The sequence below is a fragment of the Chenopodium quinoa genome, unplaced genomic scaffold (assembly GCF_001683475.1).
Source record: "Chenopodium quinoa cultivar QQ74 unplaced genomic scaffold, ASM168347v1, whole genome shotgun sequence".
Classification (NCBI taxonomy): Eukaryota; Viridiplantae; Streptophyta; class Magnoliopsida; order Caryophyllales; family Amaranthaceae; genus Chenopodium; species Chenopodium quinoa.
In genome coordinates, this window is record NW_018743910.1 from 48,291 (window position 1) to 69,163 (window position 20,873).

The 20,873-nt window shown below is 30.9% G+C and overlaps 1 protein-coding gene across 1 annotated transcript; it reads right to left on the reverse strand.

Moving 5' to 3' along the window:
• Positions 1 to 1,322: 1,322 nt before the first annotated feature.
• LOC110687026 (indole-3-pyruvate monooxygenase YUCCA6-like) lies at positions 1,323 to 5,632 on the reverse strand. Its single transcript, XM_021863659.1, has 4 exons — positions 4,478 to 5,632; positions 2,780 to 3,028; positions 1,903 to 2,025; positions 1,323 to 1,711 (listed from the first exon to the last, which is right to left on the reverse strand). Exons 1-4 carry the CDS (start codon positions 5,228 to 5,230, stop codon positions 1,505 to 1,507), a joined length of 1,332 nt encoding a protein of 443 aa, XP_021719351.1. The 5' UTR covers positions 5,231 to 5,632; the 3' UTR covers positions 1,323 to 1,504.
• Positions 5,633 to 20,873: the final 15,241 nt, after the last annotated feature.

Genomic DNA, 20,873 nt, shown 5'->3' on the forward strand with positions numbered 1-20,873 from the left:
CCAAGTATAAGTAAAATTTTGTATAAATTCCCACTCATGCCCATTAAATCTCATCAACAAATCACATAAAATTATAGTGGATTAACCTTTAATTCGAAATGCTCTCGTTGGATGTCCCCTAGTATTGTGACATAACCCTAAAATTTCATGTGAGAACGTTAAGGGGGACATACGTACACTACTACACTAGATATGGTCATATAATGCATGTATTGGAGTATATAAGAAGAATATAAGATTAGATATGATGACAAACTAGTGAAATTCTGTCTGTTACGATGATAACGGCGATTTTATTTTTGCAGTGGCACACAACTGGCTATTATCCTACCTTGATTGATGCTATCTCTCTATCTATGACTCTAGCTGTACACCAAGTCTAGGGAGGGAACTCAACCAATAGCCCACATATATAGAAGTCAACTTCTAACTGAATTTTGTTCCACCAACTTCTCTATTGAGATACGGAGTACTATCCATCTTTTGTCCCGATATAATAGGCCACATTTGATTCAACCTTAATCCCAATAAAATAGGGTGCATTTGATCTAAAATCTTGCAAGTTATTGCAATGATTATTAAATTAAGTTCGTAGTAAATGATATGATATTGTGTATATGTTCAAATTTTATACTTAATCAAATACAATGTTTAATCAATTTATTTTCAAGCCTCCTTGATAATTTTGGTGTTGATCAATTCAAGGCGCTGAGCAGAGTCAACTAAGATGTTCGAGACGATCCTTTTACTTTTGTTGACTTATTTTGAATTTTTTGTTTGAAAAAGTCAAAATAAAACGACGCACACGTTAAAAAAAAGGTTTCTATTAAATGTATGAAAAGTTAATGTAGTCTTATCAAACTTTACAAGAGATGGTAAAGTCACAGATCATAAAAAATTGCAATCTCAAGTAACTTTTTTCCTTGTATTTACCACTAAATAAAAAGGAACATACAACTTTAGTACAATCATAATGTCAAAATTTCTCATCCAAGCCTTTTGGAATCATTATATCATCATAAATCTCAAAGAAATAAGTGAAGAAGAAAAAAAAAAAATATCATAACAATTAGCCCAAAAAAAAAAAAAGAAATTCGAAACACGCTATAAACCTGTCCTCCTAACAAGTCTTGCCTAAAATCTAAGTACTGGAAAATTGCAAATGTACAAGATGTACAGGTCCCCCCCCCCCCCCCCCCCCCCCCCCCCCCCCCCCCCCCCCCCCCACAAAATTGAACATTCTCGTTAACTCACTTCCTTTTTTCTTTTTCTTTTTTTTTTCTTTTTTTTTTTTTACTTGACCACTCCAAGTAAATTATACCTTTTTTTTTTTGAAAAAGATGGGCATGAACTTTCCCTCATGTATCTTTTTCTTCTTTTGGAGGTAGAAACTTCGTTAGTACCAAAACTTGGTACTACCAAAAATCCTCTACTTATCATCATCATCACTATGATATCGACTAATGATACCTAAAACCATAAAAAGAAGTTGTAAAGAAGACGATTAATGTGATCGATCAAAGGTTGTAAGATGTCTTGATTCAGAATTCCAACATTGTCCAATATCAGCTGCAATTCTCTTAGCATCCATTGATGCACCTAATAATCCTCGTTTGGTAAACCCTACCGCGTATAATCCTGATTCACCTTTCCATCCATTAGGGAATGGCCTTCGCGGAAGTCCATCTTGCTCTGAGAACATCTCCCTTTCCTAGATGAGAAAGAAAATGGAACACCATACTTTTACTTTTTCATTCATTTTTAACTTTTATTTTTGCTAAAATATAATACAAATTCTTAAGAGCCTAGAAACTAAAATCAATAATAACATAAAATGGTAGCGAAATGTAACAAAGATAAGGAATTTTATTTATGAAAGAAATATAAAGAAAAAGATGATACCTTTAGCCAATGTGGCACATTGCTTTTGTATCCAGTTGCTAAGATGATTGCATCAAAGTTCTCTACACTTCCATCAACAAATTCAACTGCATGGTGCATTAATCGCCTGATGCCTGGACATACCTATATGTACGGTAACAAATATGCAACATTTTTAGTCACTTTATTTTAGCATTCTTAGGTCATAGCTATGTATATAAAGAGGGCTAACAAAATCAATTGAACAATAGTCGTCTTTCAAAAAATATACTCGCATCATCATTTCAATTGCTATATGGGTATTAATTTTCTTGTCGATAGAGAGATAAAAAAAGATTCAATCATATGCCTTGAGTACCACTGTAAGATTGCACTTGTATTATTAGTTTAAATCATAACATGTCACGGTCCATTGTGTGTACAATCAAGTTAGTTTAGGTATAAAGAGTCTAATATAATTGTTTTTATATCATAAAATAGACATTTATAGGCAGATAAACATCCTCCCAATCCCTCCTACCACTAAAATAAAATGCTAATAATTAGTGTCAAGTTGATATAGAAATTATTAATAAATGATTAATCTAATTCTCAAAAAGGAGAAAAAAATAAATAAACAAAAGGTGAAATGAGATTGAAAGAGGCCTAAATCACACCAAAGGATTTGCTAATGATTTATTAGCTAGTAATGGAAGTGAGTATCATGTCCCACTAAATTCTATCAAGTAACAGGAGAAGTTATGCCTTATATGGGCAAAAATCTTATTAGGATCTCTCAACTTTGGAGCTCATGAGAATCAAGAACGAAAGCAAGAGGGAGAAAAAACACATGAGGGAAAAAAAGTAAGATGTGAAATGATTGTAATAATTATAGAGACATGAAGTACTACAACTATACCTTGATGTCTCCTCTTTTGATCTTGTCAAACGTCCCAACATCTAACACCGGCGTCTTTCCTGTCAAATTTTTGAGCTCGAGGGGACCCGTTTTGGGACGAGCTAAACCTAATTTTGAAGTATCGCCAAATATTAACCATGCGATTATTAACATGAGCCGGTCCACTAGGGTTATTGGCAACCACTTGAGCAACCACATGGATAACCCGAAAGTTGATCTTCCGAACATTTCTCTTGGTAAGAGATGAACCTTCAAAACAAATAACACAACTCAATTATTTATCAAGACTTGTAAATTAAATGAACGGATTGAATTAAGAGATACTCAAAAGATCTGTCATGAGTGTCAGGTTCGATTCTTATCTGACTATTGTATCTCCATCTAAACTAATAATAAACCATTAAAAAAAAACTCGATCGGAACAACCATATGTAAAGGTAGACTTGACTGCTAAAGGAAGGTGGGAAGTAAGGCCAAATTCGTGAGTGTAGTACATCCTAGTGCAAGGTGTTTTACAGGCAACAAATGCTTCTTTACAGATGAAAAACCTTTTTAAGGAAGGGTTAAAAAAGATTGGGCCATATATATATGATTATATTATAAATAAAATTACTTAGTAGTAATATTCTTTTTAGTTAGCTAATATGTTTTGAGCCAATGTTGCGCATGCTTGAGCATCCCAAGAAAGTGAAAAAAAAAAATAGGAGAATACTACTAATACATCCTTCCAATTTGCAAAATTATGAACAGTGCTTGGAACTTGAACTCACTAACTAATTAGACCAAAATTAATTATAACAATCCCATAAAAAAGATTTTATAACATTTTTTAAAAACTTAACTTAAAGCTTTATTGCATGCCCATGACTACTATATATAAGTGCTTTTTTATTTTATTATAAAGTTTTCATAAAGCTTCACTTTTCACTATACTATGAACAAAAGAGCACACACACGCTCACACAAAATTCCACAATTATATCATAATATATTGGGAGGAGGTGAAGTGCTCAAGTTATGATTAAAAATCCATTACCGAAAGATAATCAAATTAAAAGAAAAATTAAAAAGAAAGTAGGCATCAAAACAAATGATTTCGTAATGTTATTTTGTCATTATTTTAAGAAATTAGTTTAGAATTAAATCACTTAAATTTCAATTAGTCCTTTCTTTGTCATGGTGGAGAACTACTAAAAGTTGGGTCTAGCTTTGTTAAAAGGCTAAACCAATATTAGGCTTTTTGATCATTCAATAGGTGATTCTAAATATAGGAGGACACTATAACTAAACTAAAAAATAGCACCGCCCCCTTTACTTCTTATCTTTTAAGTTAACTCCCTTTTCATAGCATGCCAAACACATAGAAAGAAACAAAACATGCGGCAATATCTTGCATAATTAAGATATACTAATTCAGTTGTGAAACTATCTTTAAATCGATAAATTAAACAAGGATCTGAACGTGTGGTGAAGATTTTTTTTCAAAGCAATATTGACGCAGTCAACAGTCTAATTAACCTATTTCAGCTAAACACGGTCAAATTTTACTTTCTTTAACTTAAATCCAAAAGGTTTCTTTTGAAGAAAAAAAACATAAAAAGATGAAGAACAAAAGATAAAATTAAAACTTGATGAATCTAATTAATTATTAATTAATAAGAATAATTAAGGATAGTACGATAGTATGGTGGTACTTACTGTATCTCGGACCACAATTGAAGGCATAGCATTATGATGACAAAGGTCCAAACATACTTCCATCCCTGAATTTCCACTTCCAACGACTAACACCCTTTTACCTCTAAACGTTTCACCACTTTTGTACGAACTTGTATGTACTACTTGCTTACCAAACTCCTTCAATCCTTCTAACTCCGGCATCACCACCTCCGCATTCTCCCCCGTCGCCACCACCAACCACCGGCACACGTATTCCGTCGTGAACACAATCTCCTCATCACCACCGCCTTTTTCTATTGTCCCTCTACCACTAGTAGAGCAAGTAGTGGACGTTCTTACCCTCCAAAACCCTAGTGTTTGATCAAATTCCGCTTTCTCCACCGTCTGATTAAACAAAGGCTTGATATCGAATTTCGTAGCGTAGTCTTCCAAGTATTCAATAAACTGCCTCTTCGTAGGGTACATAGGGAAGTCTTGTGGGAAGGGCATTAAGGGTAATTCACAAAATTGCTTAGGAAGGTGTAGCCTTAAACGATCATACGTCTTAAGTTGCCATAAAGACGCAATACAATTAGATCTCTCTAGAATCAAACTTGGTACGCCCTTCTCCTTCAAACATGCCGCGACGGCTAACCCTGATGGCCCTGCCCCTACAATCACCGGACCCGAAACTAGTATGCAACGCGTGTTCGTAGTCGTTTTCGTGTTACGTTGTGGATCATTCGCTAGTTTCCCTTCCATCTCTCTCAAATTGTTGTAAAAGTACTCCATATTGTTGTTATACTACTAATAACAAAGAAACTATAATTTTTTTTTTTATCTAAGGATTTCGTAGTTGTGTGTGTTTATATGGTTTGTTAACTACTACTAATAATAGTAACAAACAAATAGAACAAGATTAGAGGAGAAATGGTTAATAACAAACATTAAGTAGAAGCACATGTTTGTAACTAACAAAAATGAAGAGAGATTATTAATTAATGATGATAATAATAATCCTAGATAAATTCTTGAAAAGATGGGAATTTTCTTGTTAGAAAAAGATAAATAATTAATAAAAATTAAATAAAAAGAAGATAAAATAGAGGGTAGAATAAATCTTAGAATGGTGGTGTTGTTGAATGGAGAAGAGAAGAAGAGATGAGAGGAGAGCGGCGAAGGGTACGGGGTGATAAATCAGCATTGAACACCAAGAAAGAGAGAGAAAGAGAGTATGATAGAGAGAGTGAGAGGGAGAGATTGTGATTTGTGAATATATATATATATATTCTTTTGCATCTTATTTTCTTAAAAAATATTTTTAGAAAAACATATGTGTGTGAGGAAGTGTGGTAAAAAGGTATTGAGCTCTTCCTCCAAAAAAAAAAAAGGGTATTGAGCTCTAGTTTGAGTGGGACTTTTTCCCCATAACACCAACAAAAAAAAAAAAAAAAAAAAAAAAAAAAACTTAACATTTTTTTTTGGAAACTTTTATAATACATGTCTAGCTTATGCATGAACGTCACTTAATTATCATTGAATGTCAATTTGATATGGAAGCAAAATTCTTATTGAAAAGGGTTTTTAAGAGTTTTGTTAAGACATATATAGATACTTATGAAATTTGATTTAGGATAAGTGATGGAATAAATAATGGTAAAACAAAAGTGATAGAAAAGGACGTTAGTCGGTTACTCAAGGTTAAAGATCAATCTTTGAGATATATGTATGATCCGTGTTGGTGTAATTTAGAGGATATATATACTTTAGCTTGTTGGATATGTGTTGGATTCTTGGACTAATGACTAAGACTTATTGGCTACAACAAAATTTTGAGATCTATTAAATTTCTACATTCATTGTACTTACATACATTATTGATTTTCCCTTGATTCCTTCAATATTTAATAAAAAAAAAATTAAATATGTTTATAGATCATAGTTGGTTGCTCTTGCATATTTGTGGTAATTAATTTGTTATTCGTTAATTAGTATAACTAATGCAATTTTGTAGCATATATGGTATGTCAATTTTTTGTTTAGAATGAGTTGAATTTGATCAAAAATCAACATCGAATTACAAAAGAACACCCCCTCGTGTAGTCATGGAAAGCTAGGAGGCAATATACAATGAAAGAACAATATACGAGTATATGAAAAAGGGTACACTGATGTGTAAATTGTGTCGCACATCATCTATAACCATTGCAATTTTATAGGAAAGTAATTTAATTTGATCGAATAGGTTGAGGTGGTGGACTAGTAATAATGCTCCCCACCTTAGATCCCCTTGTCTAGGATCTGAGGTGCAGCATTTAAGGGATTTTCCCTTAAATCAGTACTTTTTACATTGTTTTAACATCATTTAAGTTTGAATTAATAAATTTTATTTATTTTTAAAAGAAACAATGCATATATAGTTTATAAGGGATCATATTAAATTGGAAAACAATGGTAAAAAGGAAAATTAATTTAGTAAATATCGGAGGAAAAAATAATGGAGAAAATGATCTGCGCAATATGTGTGGTATTAACGCTGATATATGAAAAGTCAAAAAATTATACTCACCGGAGTTCAAGGAATGGCCCCTCTTTGCCATAAAAGTGTGTTTTATAATATTAGGTAATGTATTCAAACTTTCTATTTATGATAGTTTCTTAAAAACATAATATTAAGGTTGACAAATTCTCTTAAAATTATTAATTTTTACAATAGTTGGTTCGTTGATGAAATGGACAAATATAGATAAGTACTTAAATTAGTCTTTATTAGTTTTCCTTGATTCTCAATTTAAAAATTGATGAGAATAATTTGTTGAATTTAATAGTGATCAATATATAACTTGAAATACTATATTATATTTAACAATTTTTTTTTTGTTGTTGTTTAGAGAGCCACAAGGACGGGTGATGAGAATCGATCCCAAGATCACCTAAATCGGATGGGAGGGGAACATATTTTTATTTTAACAAATCAAACAAGTGAAATCAATATTCCATAGATTTCTATACTTTTACTTTTCTGATAATTTCTATAGTTTTACTATTTGTCATATTTCAAATTAAATTAATTTATTCTAAAGAAATTGTAGCCTTGTAGGCACTCAATCAATTGATTTAATTTTTGAGTCAGGTTATTTTGCGTTTGTATCAACTTATGGCTAGATCATATTTGGTTTTGGTCAACCCCTTGACCAATTAACCATGACCCAAAATTTTCAAAACGTGGGCCAGATCATTCTCGACAAAATTTTGTTCTTTACATTGATTAATATTAATAAAGCGTAATATAATAAGAATGTGTTAACGATAGTAGTAAATTTAAGTCAAATATTTAGAGTAAACTTATGTAAAATGAACTCATAACTTTTGTCAAAAAAAAAAATGAACTCATAACTACTAATTATTCTACTTATCATCATATCAAATTACAAGTAAACAATTGTAGCAACAATCCAAGGATTGAAATAAAATAAACAAGGTGTAAAAATACAACATAAAAATTTGATGTATTTTCAAAATCGTATAATTATATCTTTTTTCTCAAGCCAATTGGTCATATTTGGTTGGGTCCAATTTAAAATTATAAAATTTATTTTATATTATAAAATTTTAGTTATATTTGAGGTTTGGTTCTAATATCATGTTCAAAATCCTATTGATTTCAAGTCAATTTTGTGTTAATTTTTCATTGGGTTTAAGATTGAGACAAATTTTGCCGGTCAAATTATATCAGCCGTGAGTTCCTCCTGACTTAGTTCCTCAAACTATATTTCACAGTTACATTAATCGTATTTCCTTGATCATCCAATAGGTATGTCAATTTATAATAAAATACAATATATATATAGTATTATGGAGTAGTATTTTGTGTTTTCTTGTTGTTTTAGAGAGAATTATACTGTAGTATGATTTTGTGTATAATTGGCCTCTTATAGAATCGTTAATTTGATGCTCAGTTACTAGTCACTACAAGATGTACAACCACTCCCAATCTCCCTTTGTAACTAAATCTGGCTTGGTTTATAGTCACAACGCTCACAAAGTCACAAGAATACGGGTGAGAATCACTTACCCTTCTCCATACTCCAGGTTGTTGGGGATGTTATGATGGTTGGGCTATCTTATGATATAATTGACCCCATTCTAGATCTTTATTATAGTGGACGGAATAATTAAAAAATTATTCCTATTGTATTTAAATATACTTCTTCTATTACCTCTTTTGTGACGATTATAGCTACTTCTAAGTCACAAAGACAAATTATGTAGAAAGAATTTGATTATAAGTTTTGGGTATCTCCTCTAAAAAAGTTAATTCAACTACTGTAATTTAAACTACAATAGATATTTAATCGATAATCTAGTAATCCAAGTTGGCTACTGTTGATTTTTTTTTTTTTTTTTTTGGCCAAGTATGATACGAGTGATAAGTTGCGCAGTTATCTTACGAGGTAACTAACTCGACCTGTTACGTTAACTAGAGGTGTCAATTCGGATGATCGATCGGGTCTGAGGAGGTTGAGTCGGGCCAATTTTTAAAGTTGAGTCAATGCTAAATTGCTATGTCCACACGAGTCCAAATTTGAATTGGATATTTTCAGGTCGGTTTCAGATCGGGTCAGGTGTGGTTTTGACACCTCTAATGTTAACCCTCCCTAAATCAAATGTCCATAGTAAGGTTTGGACCCCTGGCATTGGGTGGAAAGTAGAGTTGGTTCTAACAACACAGCTTTTAGTGGTACGTACTACACATTTTGGTTTGATAAGATATTAAGATATGAGGATGAGGATTCATACAGCATTAAGCAATCATTAGTAGCTAATTATATGCCTGTTTAGTCTTAATTACATGCCTATTACCTTTAGATTTTGGCAGCAATTATGACAGTTAAGAATTCGGTTACATACCAGTCCCCCAACCTTCTTTAAAGATGTGTGAGTCAATTTAAAACTCTTCTAAGGGAGATATCCAAAATCAGCCGCAAAAAGGTGCTAATGAGCCGCGTAATTATGTTTTAATGTTTTGCCTCTTGATTAAGTTTGTTATGTGCAAATTAAATTTAGTCCATATTCTTCTTCTTCTTCTTTTTTTTTTTTTTTTTTTTTTTTTGATACATAGTCCATATTCTTCTTAAAGTAACCTCATCCCTCCAATCTTTTGCTTTATATTGATTCAATAATTCGATGGCTAGCATTTAAACATCTACATATTAGAGATGTGTATAAGTTTACTGGGTCAGGACGTTGGTTTTAGCATGACCCACCTAGGTTGGCCCGATTAATTCATTATTTAGGTCCAACCTGGTCAAATTTCGATGCAACCTACCTTTTAAGGTGGGTAAGGTGTTGATCGAATTTCTTTTAATATGGATTAACTCGTTTTCCAAAGTTGCTTCCTAATATGTGAGATACAAAGCACACCAAATGGTTGACACTCAAAACGGGTTAAGTTAGTGTAAATCCCAACTAACTTATGAACCCAGCAGCCCAATCCCATGCCCAACTCGGCTGGTTAGGTGTTAGCCTACATACACCAATCTAACTTGCCTAAATACTCCCTTGTGTTTCGTAATTAAGCACATTGTTTCAGACAGAATTTAGTATGTAGTTAACATATTGTTATTTTAAGAAAAAAGGTACTCTATATATGTGATGACATATAGTGAGTTTTTTTATTGTTAATTGATTGATAAAGAGTGTGGGCCATAACTTTTAAAAGTGGGAAGAAATAAATATTAATATATATAATATTAATAGTGGGTTTGTATAGGGGGCAAACAAAATTGCTACAAACGGTAAAAGATCAAATCAAACTAAAAACTTTAATCAGGCAGATGGTTGAAACTCAAGATTGATTTATATTCTTTATCATGTTCCCTCTCATAAGAACCTATTGAGTTAAAAATGTGGATGCAGCATGAAACCCATTATACCCAACATTTAATGTATTCCACTTTTTATAGAAGAGGAGGGGGGGGGGAGATTCGAGGCGTGACCAACCTTTATGTCATGCTGACGCTGATACCGATGTTTAACTAAAAGTTTAAACTGATTGGTGAAGTACAACATTGGTTTATATTCTATCACAAATGGAAAATTAAATAGGCAAAGTAAATTAGAACAGAGAGTACATAGCTTCCAAATTTGTTATGACATTATAAACATTGCTTTATGTAGTTCAAAAACAATTTTATAATGATGAAAAGGGCATGGCCTTAACGTAACATAGAAAAAGATGTTATGGTATTGGCTTGGTACTAGTTACCTTGGATACCAATTACCAATTCACCATGGAAATGCCGAATTTGATAGCCTACCATTTTCGATCACGAGTTTTCTCAATTTTCAAAATGAGGAGAAACTCAAAATAAATAATTTTATAACAAAAAAGATAGATATTAAAATAGAAAAAAGGAAATCAATGATGGGTTTAAAGAACAGTTCCAAAGTGTTGGTTAAAACAAAAGCTAGCATGAGCATGACAAAGCCGAAAACTTCCATCGGACAAGTTTCAATGTAGAGACGCACGTACAAAAAGTTAAGGCTTTACTGCCTTTTATTTACATGGTTAATAATTTATGATCATACGCACCAAAAGGAATAAAGGATGAAAGTACGTTGGACAATATAATTAATGTATTAGAAATTGTGAGCTATATCTTTTTTTAGACTTTAAGATGATTAGATGAGTGTGTATGATTGAAAATGGATTTTATACATCCTTTATATTGATGTACATGATGCCTACCACTTTTTGTTATATGGAAACATCATGTATTGATATGAGAATAAGTTAAATTGTTTTAGATTTAATTTTTTCTTTTGTATTGATATGAGATGTTATATTTGAAGTTTGCTCCACGGTAAATGATTAAAGTTACAATTGCAGTTTTGTTGATTAGAACATGTCGTAATTGCTTTCATAATGGAGGGAGTAATGTTATTTCATCGCTAAATGGCTCAATTAGGTTTGGAAGCAAGAGAAAAAAAGCCAGATGTGCCACCATTGATAAGAATTGACATATTCGTCATGTCTGACATATTCGATCCACCCAAATATTTCCCTACCACTTACTAGCAAAACTTTTACTATCTAAACTTTTTTATGCACGAAGTAATATAGAATCGAATCCTAGTCTTTCAGCCGTAGGACATTGTTACACCCCGGACATTATTCCAAAGTATCTTTTAATCCTTATGACACTAGTTCTTTTTCCTATCTATAATGGAGACTTTTGGACAAAAAAATTTAGTTTAGTTTTGCTTTTCTAATTACGGCCTTATGAATGTAGCTAGTGTTAAAGGAGAAGAAGCATCATTTGACATTTAAAAGATTGCTAACTCCCAATCAAACGCCGATGCTCGCACATTAGCGGTGCGCCGGTGCCAAACGTGACATTAGATGATAGCTCCTTTGATTTAGTCATTATTGCTTAATAGTATCTATGCTTTCTTTGAAAAAATTATAACATTCCCCTTTTAAAGTGTGAATTAATTAACTTTGAGAACTATTAAAAAGAAGTTGTTTGTTTAATTATCTTGGCGCCGGCTACCTATTCTAGTTATCATAATAAAATCTATCACCTAGAAATCTTAAAATTAGTTTCCTAGTACAACTCTAACCACTTTCAATTTTACAATATTTTCTCTAAGTGGTCGATGTAATTCTCTTAAAATATACTCATAATTAACCCTAATAAGAAAGTTGGACGAATGATTACTTTGATTAGCTATAGAGATTAAATATTGAGATGATCAAACCTTCATCAATCGATTCAATCCATTCTTAGTTTAGTTTACTTTAAACGATGAATAATTCTAGGTTGCTCTAACATTTGAAAAGTATAGGCATGTAGTCATGTAGGTTCAATGCCAGACCAGCTAGTTCAAGAATATAAAATTTTACCTACTAGCTATACATATAGCAAAAAAAACTATGTAACTAAACATTCTTTGAAAATAAAGTGGTTTGGGTTGCTTATTAATATTCTATTGGGTTTAATTTTAATTATTATTTCCACAACAACAATTGCAATAAAATTAGAAATCTTAATTAAAATAGATGGGATCGACTGCATGAACTAAGAATCAATCTCCCATGATCATTTACATAGATTTATTCTTCCATTCGCGCCCTTCTATCCATTATTTTGCTCCTACAAACCTTCGTTTTCATGTCAATTTAACTTATAATTAATTAATTGCATCCATAATTTCTCTCCTATTTAGCCTTTCAGATATAATTCATGAATATCTAGCTTCATCTATCCATTTGTAATTAAATAAAATTGATTCAGACATTTAAAACATTTTAAAAGCAGTGGTAAAATATTAGATAGAGCAAATTAATATTGATTTTTTTTTTTTTATTGATCATAAATTGAAAACAAATATGGAAAAAATGTCAAAGGTCAAAATAGAGAGTACATATGTAGACAATTATAGAAATGGAGGGAACAATACGTTAACTTTGGAGTGCATATATTCTCTCATCATGTTGTGTACTTAATAAATATAGGTGGATAAATAGATTTAAGAGGATTAAGTTCTTGTCTGTGTCAATGTGTCATATAGTTTATTAACTTATGAACGTCCTAGCTAATACCTAATTTGGCATTTATAGAGAGAAAGGTGCCTTTGAAATTTCTTAGGCCACTAGAATTTGAAACAGGATTTTTTTTATAATTAAATTATTTTTTTTATAAAAGTGGATTATTATTTATTATTTTATTTAAAATAACAATACATTTATCCTTCGTCTAATTCGTTTTGTTCTTTCTATTTGAAAGTTTAGCACTATTCATAAAGTTGAGAAATCCCTACTAATAAATTATTTTCAATATACAAAAATATAGCATAATAATCATGTGGGTCTTTTGTAATTCTATCTTCTCAATGAATAGTGTTTTTTTTTTTTGTGTAACGGATTCAAATGAATAGTTTATTAAGTCAACTATTATGATTTTTTTTCATTTTTTTACTAATACGCAACCATATAGAGTAAATCAATGTTCATGGTGATTGGTTAAAGTAATGTGTGCTAAAGGACCAACTTAACCAAAAGTTTAAGCTGTTGGTTGAGACCTAAAATTATGTTTTATCCTCTATCACGCCCCCTCACACGAGAGCCCGTTGGGCCTTGAAGTGTGATGCAGCATGGCCCTCCTCATATCCAACGCTTAATATTCCACTTAAAGGTAAGGGATGATGAGATTCGAACTCGTGACCTCTATGTCACGTTGGCCCTGATACCATGTTAAAGGATCAATTCAACCAAAAGTTTAATTTTATAAAGCTGATGGATGATGCCCAAGATTATGTTTTATACTCTATCAATGTGCTGACAAATATGCACAATCAAACAATCAAAATAGAATTATAACACTAGCTTTGCCCCGTGCAATGCACGAATTCATAATAATAATAAGACTTGTTAGTAATAATAGTCAACTAAAATGAAATAACTTACATAACATTTTCTTAAAAAGTTTTGAATTTATAATCATTAACTTTTTATCATATCATTTTTTAAGGAAAAAAAAAGTTTTTGGCGGAGAATTTTTTTTATTATAGATGTAACACGTATACTTTTAGGATAACTTTAGTAATTACTTTAGCATAGTACAGAGTATATAATTTAGGATCAGAGAGTGTAATACGAAATTATAACAAAGGGACATCCTTATAATCAGCCTAATTATTGGTAAAGAAATGCCAGGTGTTGACCTCTAAAATGCTTTAATTTATGATAAATCTTTGCCTACATCAGTACTTATTTGTTGTAAGCTGTCCGTACGTACAACTGCATCGTCAATTGATTGGTTATACGAGTACTTACAAATGATCCATAATGTTTGCTGCAGTTAGTGCCCTTATTAGTGGTTACATACATCATTACTCGCATCATTTCTTTTGCTCCTATGGATTTAGAACATCAGCGTCATTTTTCTTTAATTCCCCAAATTGTTTGATATAAATAAATATAAAATAAAATATTTAAATATATTTCCTTCATTTCTAATTAATTGCAATAGTATGACATGCACCATGAGTCCATGATGTTTAAGAGAAATTATAGGGTTGGTAATTTGGTATAGATAGGGACCAAAGTGGGGATTTGAATATTTGATAACTAATGTAGTTTGTGAGAATATCTTTACTTGTTCACAAAAGTATTTGATGGGTGTGTTTAATTTCACTGTGAGTCACCTATATATAACGGATATTTTTATATGTCCAATAATTTGTATGAAAATTTCAAAAAATTATATGAAATGTCCAAGAACTTGTATCTAAATATTCATAATTTAAAAAATTTATATAAAATGTCTAATAATTTTATCTGTCTCACTATGAGTTTTGAAATCACACAATATTGTTTCTTAATTTGTTAATTGGGGATAAATAATGAATAATGTAACGTAATTATTTATGAGTAATAGAGAAAATGAAATCATTAAGCGGACAAAAAACAAATATTACGATTAATAGAAAACAGGGATGTAAGACCTAAAGTAGACTGTAAATCTCCATCAAAAGGCAAATACGAAATCTAGTAATGTTATGGAAATTAAAAATGTGTTCCTTTAATTTGGGAACTACCTATCTTTTGTCACCCTATGAGCCTATGTGGCTAAACTCCTATGTGGCCTTTGAAAAGCCTACATCGGCTTTAGTAGGTCATTACAATTTCAAGTTAATTTATTTTACAGCCACTTCTCTGTGTTAGCCAGCTAAATCCACCGCCAATTTCTTACGCGTCCATCACACTTTCCACCCTTTTCATTTCCTTCTATTCTATGCGTGAATATGTGATTTTTTGTGTTATGTTTTGGATTTTTTTTTTTTTTTTTTTTTTTAAATAGGGTAGTTAACGTGCGTTATAATTAGTTTTGTGTGGAGAGCTCTTTCGATTTGCCCTTAGGTCATAAATTTAATTGCTGGCAAGTATTAATGAGGGAAAATGTTAGAGGTGATCACAATTTCGGGTCGGGTCGGACCTTAACATCATATCTCGTGCCCAAACCTGAAAAAGGTAGCGGACTTATCGGGTCAAAACGGGATTTTGAGGGTTTTTTCGGGTCAGGTCGGGTCAGATTTTTAACTAGAAATATGTTTTAAGGCTTGCCCAAACCAGATCTATTTCAGGTCGGGCTAGCGGGTTGGGTCATACTTGATCACCTCTAGAAAATTTGTAAACAAATATTTTTAGAAGTATAAATGTCTGCATACTATTTTAAAAATTAAAAAAAAAACAATTAACATAAACACGTAAATAAACATTTTAAAGAGTATAATTGTAACCGTTCGTAAGGGTTATCTCAAACTTTTTAAAAAGGTAGGGATTGATAAAAATTCCTTTTATTTAATTTTTTTTTTTTTTTTTGACAATTATTCAGTCCATATTTTATTTTATGCAAAGTTCATATATTATGTACTAAATATAATTTTGAACTGATAATACAAACAATATAATTGAGATTTTTGTTGTAATCAACATATTTTTCAATGAATCATTTGTTTAAAATGTCATTGAGATTTTTGTTGTATTTAATGCTAATGTACAAAAATATGACAAAGTTTTCAATTAATCATCTGTTCAAAATTACTAAATAACTTTGAGTGTTTATTTCAAATACTTTAATCGAACAATAAAAAAAAATAATTTTTATCAACAAAACATAGATTAAACAAAAAAAAGTTACTCATTATCGACACACGAGTAAATAAAGTAACATAGAATTTATAAAAGTCACTTTTAATAAAGCACTAATCGATCTTAATCAATAAAACAGGTGATCAAATGTGTCCTAAACTTGGGCGTTCCCTCTCATTTGTCATAGTAGGTTATACTCGCAGGAACACATGTTCTTACTGCCTATGGATTCCAATAAAAAAGAATCACAAGATAAACAATGAATTACATGATGATGATGAAAAAAATGAGTAGCATAAGGATCAATAATAAGATTTTTAAGAATTATAATTTTAGAAAACATACTTATTGTTCAAACTAATATAAGTAATATTTCATTGTTTATGATCCTTATTATTTTTTCTAAACAAAGTTACTCTCAAATATATATTATTTATTTTATTAAAGTTATTTGTTATTTTGAAACCTATTACAATATTATACCGACATTTACTATGTATTTTCTAACCACAGCCACCCTAAATGCTAACAGTTCTTTAAGAAAATATAAATAAAACACGCCAATATAATGAAGAGCGTGTCGCCACACTCTTGTGGTTGTGTTGGTGCTTCTTTTTGAACACTGGGCAAAAAAGAGCACACATAATATTCTTTTTTTCTTCCTAACCCATAGAATCTTAATTTATACTTAATTAATGTAGTAAGTTACATTTTAATAATCCATAGGAATAAATTACACCTTTTATAGTAATACTAGTACTATTTATAACTAACTACATTTATCTTAAATACTATAAGGTTTGGGGCACACCACTAGGATGGTGCATTGCACTTAATTAATTAAATAATTTACACTTATATTTTTCTCATCCCTTATCTTCATTGGGTTATAATAAAATTAGCCCACATGACCCTAATAATGATCTTGGGTGGAATAATCAGCTGTCTTTTTTGGTAGTTAAATTGATTAAGGCTTCTATCACTACCTTAATGAATGTTATTATCAAGCATTTATAGTGCAGCACTTACCATTTTTTCTTTCTCTCCATCCTATAAATGAAAAAAAAAAAAGCAATAAGAATTGGATTCTAGAACTATATCTTTATAATACTATTAAGCAAGTGATAACAATTTATTGATAATACATACTAAATTAAGAATAAGGGTATATAGTAGGCCATTGTCATGTATTATGGGATATCTTGATCCCATGATTAAGATCCTCATTCTTATTAATTATAGAAATAAAAAACATTTCAATTCCCCACTTCACACTAAATAAACAATTGCCCATACTATTCAAAGGCGTAGAATAATTACTTCAATCAAAAGTGACAAACAATCTAGGGGCAGGTCAAGTTTGTGTTGAGTTGCTTTCAATTAATTCTGATTTGATTGAGGTCGAGTTAAGTAGTTTTTAGTTTGAATTATTTTATAGGCCATGTAGAATTATCCAAAGCATGCATGGCAGTCCTTGACCTAACGGGGAATTTATAAGAAATAGTTTTGAGTTTGAAAATTGTTTTTTGTGATCCAATAGTCGAAAATTCATATTAACTATATACTAACAATCGCTATGTTGCAAGTGTTATAGGTATTATATATAAAATTATTTAATTAAGCTTAATTATTATAATTAAAATAATTTATAGGAGTTCAAGCGTTGACTAGTGTGCCCTAATGGAAGGTCCCCTTTCTTTTACTTATGTATCAGCAACTCAATCATAATTTTGCCCCTTGTTATCCACTAGTATATCCCAACTTAATTAGCTTAGGTTTGATCATGTTAAAAAAAAAAAAAAAAAAAAAAAAAAGCCTTATCCTATGAACGAATCTGCCTAAGCTTATGTATTACTTCAAAATCAATAAAATAAATTTCGTTCTCACATTTGTAAACATAACTAACACATTGTTTAATAACATCATCGGATTAATATGTATGTTCTTAATTGTTGTTCTTGTTTATTATTTCTTACGTTTGTCACAATAGATCTTAAAGCCAATTAATTCTTTTTTTGAGAAGATTAATAATCAATTTCACATACACTCATTTTCGATCACTATTACATATCATCCAAGGCATCACTCAATAGTCATGGAGCATCCATTGAGCCACTAAAAACAGCATATGATTGACAAATTTGTAAGTGGATATTATTAATAAATTTATCTCTACCTTCAATTGATAATCACCTATTAGCATGCATTTTAAGTGTACATGTGTCAAATATTGGCAAATAGCAATTTCTCGTCTTCTTTCTCTATCCAAAATATGGGGCTGGCCGTCCAACGGTCAAATTTTTATGCTGCATCATTATAACTATCCTTGCTTCCTATTGATTAAATGATTATAAAAATATTAGATACATTTGTACTTATGACAGCATTGTTGATCAATTAACACTTGGTATGAATATATTTGGTCCAATCAAATTGAAAGGGAGGTGTATTTTTTTACTAGTTGAAGCTATTGAGTATTGACCAACCTATGCTAGGAGTTACCGACATTTATAGTACAATGTAAAAAATAAGATATGAATTGTACTTTATATTTTATGTCACCGTGGGTTTATTTGCAGGCTTGTTTGTTTTTTTTATTTAAATTTAAAGCTAAGATAAAGGATCCTACTAAATTATTACCTCTTAGGACATGCTTGGATTGAGGAAGATGTATTACTAGGATAATAAAAGTCAAACTAAGCAAAATGAAAGTGAATATAGGGAAGGAGGAGATAGATGGTTTGGTTGTAAGGAAAATTATGTAGTGATGGTGTAGTATGAGGTGAAGAAAGAGGAACTAATACCCTCATTTTGGGGGTAATAATTACACTAGGGGGAGGGTGGGTAACTTAATCCCTCATTATGAGGATAATAATTCCTCTATCTCTCTCTTTTCCTCATGGCACAATTATCTTTCTCATTTGTAAACACCTTGTCTCCTACAACAACACTTCTAATTACTTATGTTTTTTCAAGTTTGACTTTTTATTACCCCCTTAATATATTACCTCCAATCCAAGCATGCCCTTATATTAAGTCAGTTCAGCTTTACATATCAACATTGAGAATAGAGAAGGAGGTGGGTAGGTAAGAGAATCCCCTACTCCCAAGCAATAGTAATTGGTGGGGTTCGAACGTGTGACTTTAAGTTTGATGGATAGCTTTTATATTGGATTTCGAGTCTTGGAAGCACAGCGAGCACCTATTACTAATTGCCAACTACTAGAGAATCAGGAAGTGAATTTTGCGTAATTAAATTGTGGGTTAACACTTTATGATAGAGCATATATTCGGCACAATTAGTTGTTAATAGTAGTTGATAGCTGTGCCGCCTACATAGATGTAGCTGTGTAGATTATGTATATTTGTTAGAAGCAGTGCGTTGTCAAAATAGTTGTTTGGTTTTTACCATATACTAAGGTTATAGTAATTCTAAGTTTTAATAATGAAAGTTTTAGGCTCTATTTTGTTAACCTTATTTTCAATTATTTTTTAGAAATAAAAGTTCAAATAAAAAAAGTTCGGATCAGGAACCATATAATCTGATTAAGCCTCTTGTAAATTTATAACCTAAAAATTACTACGCTATTATTACGGATTATTATTTTTATTATTTTTTTTTCTTTTACCGGAGTTATTATTATTATTGTTGTTGTTGCTGCTGATGATGTAGTAGTAGTACGTAGTTTTGATTGACAAGATATGCCCATTTTTTTTATAACTAAAATGATAGTTTAATTCAAAATTTTAGCACGATTTATATACTCTAAAGGCTTGTTTGGCATCGTTTTTTATTTTCAGTCTTTTTGTTTTTTTTTAAATAAAAAGCCAGGAAACAAGAAAGAGGTGTTTCCATTTTTCTGTTATCAGTTTTCAAAATAATCATGGTTTTAATCTTTGTGACTACTTTTAGATTCATTATATGACATATATCATATGATTTTGAAAAACAAAACAGAAAAGCATAGCGATGTCAAACGAATCCTAAATTATTTTGTTTCACAAGATCCATGATAAATTTCGCCCTAAAAATCAGACAAAATCTATGACATTTGGTTGCAAATTATTTGGTTGCAACTTGCAAGTGGCTTACAGACAAGAAAAAATTATAATAATTATAATTCATCACTCAATTTGATATATAGCACTGAAAAACAACTGAAGTAATGCTTGAATCTTCATAGATCTTCATGGCTTCTCTATATGTAATGCTTGATTCTTGTCCCATCATGTCCAATTAGTAAGTCAAAGATACCATCTTGCTACAACGTGCAACAAGAAACTATTTACTGGTTCCTTTTATCTATATGCTTTTTACATCAAAACTTGGACCTACATTACAGTTGCTTGATCATGATCTGATTCTACTAGGTACAAACTTACAATAACGCTTATATATACTCTGTATAATCCACCAGCCGGAAAACTTACATGTATCGCCTCAATTGAATATAGTTTTTTAAGTTTTAATTGGGTATAAAATTAATGGTAGAATTTTTATAAGAATTTTGACAAATGAGGATAAGATCACTTATTTCAGGTTTCATAAATTTGAATAAGATAAGTTCCAAAAAAAAAGTTTTGAAAAGGCTAGATAAGAGCAGTTACTCAATTTTTAAATTATAACTTAAAAAAGTTTTAATAAGGTTAGATCTGTAAGGGTGTGAAAAAATTCACCTGTGTTAGGAGACCAACTCAACCAAAAGTTTAAGCTGATGGTTCAGGTTCAAGAATATGTTTTATACTCTATCACGCCCCCTCACATGAGAGCCCGTT